General features: G+C 32.8%; 1 protein-coding gene across 1 annotated transcript in view; it reads right to left on the bottom strand.

The window, feature by feature from the left end:
* LOC108734409 (WD repeat-containing protein on Y chromosome-like) overlaps nucleotides 1-3,024 on the bottom strand; it is a 15,394-nt gene extending 12,370 nt beyond the window's left edge. The window contains exons 1-2 of the mRNA XM_018465967.1: nucleotides 3,015-3,024; nucleotides 1,233-1,408 (exon numbers count right to left, since the gene is read on the bottom strand). Coding sequence (XP_018321469.1) covers nucleotides 1,233-1,408; nucleotides 3,015-3,024 — 186 coding nt within the window. The remainder of the gene's footprint in view (nucleotides 1-1,232; nucleotides 1,409-3,014) is intronic.
* Between the last annotated feature and the right edge of the window lie 3,416 nt (nucleotides 3,025-6,440).

The following is a 6,440-nucleotide window of genomic DNA, read 5'->3' as shown; positions in this document are numbered from 1 at the left end:
GATTCTCCAGAGTTCAAGTTACTTATTATAAAAGTTTGAAATTTCTGGTAGCTTTTTTTCTGTTAATAAAAATAAATTTAATCTGTTCGGTTAACGAATCTCCATAAAATGACGTGTAAAATTACAATTTTTTAAAATTTCAATAACTTTTTAACGGTTTAGTGAATCGATTTGTAATTTTTAACAGGAGTTTTAGAATTGAGTGAGGAACGTTCTTCCAAATTTTTATTTGTCTCGTAGCATTGTGACATACCTCCCAAACATCCTTAACGATGTATTCAATAAAATTGGTCATGCCCATGTCTTAGTTGTGCCCAGAGGATTCTTTACCATTATCTATTAGTAATTATTCTTTTTCAGTTTTATTTTTAAATGTTGTAGGTATTCACTGTTTATGTATTAATATATCAATATTAATTATATATTTGCAGCTTCTTATATAGGTAATGGTGTTTGTTGGCTCCTTCATATCGTTAATTTTATACGAAAAATGCAATAAGAAGATGCAAATTGTTAACAAAATACATATTTATTCATAATAATAGAGAATTTGTTAAAATTGTAGTTATCAACAAAGAAGTCAAGTTTGTGTGATCTGAGAGACAAAGCAAAATATTATTAGGTATGTTGTACTGAATATGTAATATAACTACAAATATTGTACATTAATTTCCTATTTAAATTTTGATTGTTAAATTAACATATACTTACAAATCAGATTTACAATATTTTAGATATTTTTTCTCTATATTGCTAGACCCAATTCACTGCTTCAGTCAGCATATATATCAGGGCTCAGAATTACATTCGAATTATTTGAAAAAATATTTGACATTTAAATATTCGAATATTCATACATTTGATTATTAAAATTCTATTTTTTGTCAATGGTAGAATACCTTTTCAGAGATGAAAGGTTAAGGAGTTAAGAGGAGTAGAGGTGGATCTAGATTAGATTACTCTTCACAAATCGTCAAGGATGTGGTATGTTTTGGCTTTAGGAAAATGCGAAGATTAGTTCAGGATATGAAAGAGTGGAGGTGCGTGTACAACCAANTATTTGAATAACTACTTCAATATGAAAAATTCATACCACTAGTTTTAATTGATTTTTCAGTATGTGAAAACATTAGTAAAATTTCACTGATATGATCCAGACCATGAGATGTCTATTATTTGAAAAAAGACCTTCATTTTTGTAAGTAATTGTTATTAATTAGATCAGACACTACCTGTACATGAGGAGGAGAGAAACGATTTTTAAATACCAATTGTACGTTTTTCGATTTTGTTGGATTTAAAACATTAACCAGATAGTCTATGAACTGATCCCTTGTAATTTTATCTTCTTCGGTTTTATCAATTTCTTTGAACAGACATACTGCTTCAACAGAGTGTAAATGATTTCCTAGAAAAGTAAAAAGGAAACGTTTTAACAGGCATCGTAATATGTATGGGTATTCAGATTAGATAAAAGTACGTAACAAGGTCCAAAAAATTCTGGTGATACAAAATCTTAATATCATTTAATTAGCGAACTAGTTTTGATTTATCCACAAAAAATGTTGTTACATCAGGTAAAGTGATAAAGTTAACGTTTGCATGTTGAATATGGGTACTCTTCGCCTTTATATTCCTTATTTCACTGTAAATGAGCGAAACAATTTCTTTTGATTGAAAAAGAATCATGACCAGGGCGACCCTCCGGGGCCATTTTGACGAAAGCATTAAATTCGTGAAAGAAAAAGTACTGGAAGGCAGACGTAATACTTAAAATCATGTAGGAACATTTCCGCATGAATTACAGTCAGTGTTTACAATTTCGTTCTGCCGTTCGAAAACATGAAAGAGTGAAGATTAACAGAAAGAACCAGATTCGTTTGTTACAAGTGATGAAACTATGAATCTTTACCATGATATCCTATCAAAAAAAAAAAGCGGACCTATAAGGGTCCCGTTTTTTATTCGGACGTAAGGAACCTTAAAAACAAATCAGTGGGGTGGTATCGTCTGAGATCACTGCGACCAGTAAAACCAAAGGTAACTCAATCTCAGAGAAAAATTACTATACTTCGTTTAGTTTCTGCAGCGATGTTACCTTCAGTTTGACCGGCGCAAACTAGAAAAGAAGAGCACTAGACCAGAAAAGAAAGGAGACAACTCTCGGCCAAACTCTTAACCGATGAGGAGCGTATAATCCGTACAGTACTGCACGGAAAAAATGACCATTTTATTCACTACAATTGCATTGCTCAAATGTGCTGTTATTGGTACCAATTACTACTGAAAATATCAACGAGATGTTTATTTATATTTGAAGACATATTAAAGGCTTTAACGCTTGTTTTCGACTCGAACTATTATTCATAATTGAACAAAACTTTTGGCAGGTACTGTATGAAAAAGTATGTTTAATGAACGAGAGTCGAGAGTATAATGAGCTTTTTTCTCCCTACCTACGATTTTGCCAGCGCGCATCCAAGACATTGGAAGGAGCACATCGCTAGAGAAAGTAATTGAAGTATCACATTAAGTCCCGTTCAAAATGTCGTTTAAGCACTAAACCAATGAAATTTTAATCCTTAGTGGGCGGATTTTCAATGAGATGTTTGAGTTGAGACCGTTAAAACAAGCATATGTTTAGAAACACTAAAAGTCTACAAGGCGACAAAATCGTACCAATAAGTTAATCAAAACCTGATATAGTCGGGACGATCAAAATTGGCAAAAAAATCCGTTTGTTTCCACTTGGCACTGGTGGTCATTTACTGCGTTTTGAACACGCCCGTGTTAAATTAGGAAATGCTTCATGAATAGTACAGACAAAGTGAAAAGAGATAACAGAATAATAGTAAGCGATGCAGCAGTTAGAGGTTGGTTAGATATGCCAAATATCAGAGTTAGCTTTATAACTGCCTGGCTGGAATTATATCTTTCAACAAGCGTCATTGCTTTCCTAAATTCCTAAGGATGTTAAACTTTCTCCGATGCTGGCAACATGCTCAAATTCTCACCTGTCTGCATCTTTTTCTGTTACTCATTAATTGGTGTCATGTTATTCCTTTTTGTTTATTAGTGTTCGCTGCAATTCCTACCTGACATCTCCTTTCTATGTTTACGATATGCGACAATTTTATTGCGGACTATGTCAATTCTGAACGGCGAAACTATATATCTACAAGCGACAGAAATAGTAATAGTTCGGCCATACCGATGCATTCTTGTTCACGAAAAAGAGTAAATACAAGAACTATATCGAAATAATAATACAATTTTAATTACCAATTTTCAATAGGTAGGCTTTTTATTATTCTTATTAAATTATTATTGTTGGTGTTTTTTTTTTCTCTGGTAGAATTACCCTGTGAGATATGCGGCGTCATTATCCGGTACGCGACCGGAATTTACAAAACATTAATATCTGTTTTTTTTACTACTTTTTTACTCGTCTATCATTTATTGCGGACATCGTTTTCCCAAATATATAAACATCTGGTATCTAAGTTGTGTTTTCTTCCGGGCTTTTTGGCCGTGGTCCGTGGAATCTTGCTTTTCCAAACGTTTCGCCGTTCTTTGCTGACGGCATCTTCAGTGGTGACTGAGCCCCTGCCACCACGGCCAAAAAGCCCGGAAGAAAACACAGCATCGATATACTCCGGCCGTGAAAGTCTAAGAACATCTGGCATATTTTGTATGAATATCTAAAAGTATACAAAATATTTTAAATGAAAAATTACCGAATATTAAATCAACTGCATCAATGAACTCATCTTTCGTCAGTTCGTTATTTCTTCCATCAAATACGTTCAAAATTTCTTGTAACTGCGTTGTGTTTAGCCTGGCAATTAGGCAGTTCTTTGATGTGTAGCATTCATCATTCATGGAATCTATACTATTTGTTAAAAAAAATGGTTTTAAAAATTAATCGGCGAGATACTTAATTTTTGAAAGTTCATGTATTATGAAATATGGTTTATAATTTAAACACACAGATGATTTTAAGTGTAAAACGGATTTAATTACCCATTTTCGCTATACAGTAGCTTCATCAGGTGATACAAATAAAAATGTATGTTATATACAGGGTGCTTTCTAAACATGTTCAATTTTAAAAAACTCAGGGGGTTATTTTTGAGGTATTTATATGAAGAAAAGTTCATACCGTTCCAGTTATTCTTTCCACTCGTCCGTTGTATTCATCATCATCATAAGGTCGTCAGTCCTAAGACTTGTTGGACACATACCTCCACTCTTTCCTATTCTGAGCTAAACTTCGCATTTCCCTAAAACTAGAACAACCCACATCCTTAGCTATTTGCGAACAGTAATCTAAGCTAGGTCTACCTCTACCCCTCCTAACTCGTGTTTCTGCTTTTAATATGTCTCTGACTAGACTTTCATGCCTGAGAAGGTGTCCTACCAACCTATCTCGCCTATTTTCTACTGACTTCCCTAGAGTCCTCTGTTTTCCTATTCTTTCCAATACCTCTTCATTTCTAACCTTTTCTACCCACATTATCCTCACCATTCGTTAAACCTTTTTTTCGACTTTGAATATTCAATGCTCAATTCATAAATATTTCATAAAAGCTTAATTTGTTCTGTCGCTTCTGTTCTTAAATAGACCACCAAGTTCTACATCTCTGGATATTGCAATAGTGTATGGTGCATTTATATTACTTTCTTTATAACGTTAATTAACAATTATACTCCTTTTCAAATTATTTAAGATTAACATATCTAACCCTTCACTGCATCATAATGTATTATCTAACGTTTTCGCGAAGTATAATATGTAATAGCAAATTAATCACATTTAAGTGCTTTGATAACTTACATTTTAGTTAGTGATTTTTCTACACTATTTTTATCATTATAAAGTGCGACGTTTTGTCGTTAGTCCCTACGTTTTGTCGGCATACGTTTTAGGACAAATGCGTATAGATGTTTTCTTCATAAAAATATATTTGAATTTTTGCGGCATGTTTAGTATCCACTCTGTATATAATTAATTAGTTACTTCGAAAAGGTGTTATACCAATTTTATTTCCTGAATGCAGAAATTATAAAAATTAATAGTAGGTACAGTATGGCAAAATTAACATTAGTATTTTTTTATAGTGCAACCAAAAAAGAAAATGAACATAAATTATCTACTTTCATTATTTCGCATTATTAAAATTGCTGGAAGTTATTAAATAAACTGAGTTATTTTCTCAAAGAAAAATGTGAAAGTACTTGTACCTACCTGCATATAATGTGTTGTGTAATTGATTAAAATGAAGTTAGTACAGATATTACAAACTTTTATAAAAATTCTTTATGACAAACATTGCTTTACCTGGAAGACTGGGACAAAGAAGGGAATGACTTTAGTGACATTCTTATTCTTCATATATTGTAGAAATTTCACAAAATTTAAGACCTGCATATGTGCGTACAGTGTTTATTACTATTTCCAACATATTGATTAAACAAACTTAAATACAATTTAATTAAGATGGTAATTAGTTTTTTCTATTTAATAGGTAGTTTTAAATAAAAAAATTGATGTACAAGTATATATAAGTTACATAAAGCTGTATTTTTAATATTTATATGTGGTAAAAATAAATTTTCATGAAGATTGAGGACGTTCAGGAAACTTTTCTGTGTATGTCGCATGGTCTGCTAATATTGGATAGGTGGCGCAGACAGTTTGAGTCTAGCTCAGGGGTGACTGATTTCTGTATTACCTATATGAAAATTGAAAAATTTGTTGTGATGTACTTCCTTAGTCCTTACAATATGTAATAATGAAGAAATGGTATTAAATCAATCATATTTTATTAATAATATTTACACATTAACCATTAGTTGGTCGCGTCTAATTCTTAATTAATTAATTTTAAATATGAAAGTAGGGAAAGGGCGAATATAAAGATAGGAGACGAAAAATTAGAAAAAGTGGCTGATTTTAGATACCTAGGAAGTCAGATAAGTCAGAATGGAAGGAGTAGTAGGGATATAAAGCAGAGGATAGTGCAGGGTCGTGTCGCCTTTAATAAAAAGAAATCACTTCTGTGCTCACGAACGGTTAATCTAGAAATTCGAAAAAGGTTGTTAAAGGTGTATCTTTGGAGCACGGCATTGTACGGGTGCGAAACATGGACAGTGGGCGCGGCGAAAAAGAAAAGGTTACAAGCGTTCGAAATGTGGTGTTATAGGCGGATGATGAGGATATCGTGGGTAGAAAAGGTTAGCAATGAAGAGGTATTGGAAAGAATAGGAGAACAGAGGACTCTATGGATGTCAATAAAAAATAGGCAAGGTAGGTTGGTAGAACACCTTCTTAGGCATGAAGGTCTAGTCAGAGACATATTAGAGGCAGAAACAGGAGTTAGGAGGGGTAGAGGTAGACCTAGATTAGATTACTCTTCGCAAATAGTTAAGGATGTGGG

This window comes from Agrilus planipennis, unplaced genomic scaffold (genome assembly GCF_000699045.2).
Source record: "Agrilus planipennis isolate EAB-ADULT unplaced genomic scaffold, Apla_2.0 scaffold96, whole genome shotgun sequence".
In the NCBI taxonomy this organism is placed as follows: Eukaryota; Metazoa; Arthropoda; class Insecta; order Coleoptera; family Buprestidae; genus Agrilus; species Agrilus planipennis.
Note: the sequence above shows the minus strand (reverse complement) of the source record. Positions and strands in the feature narration are given on the sequence as shown.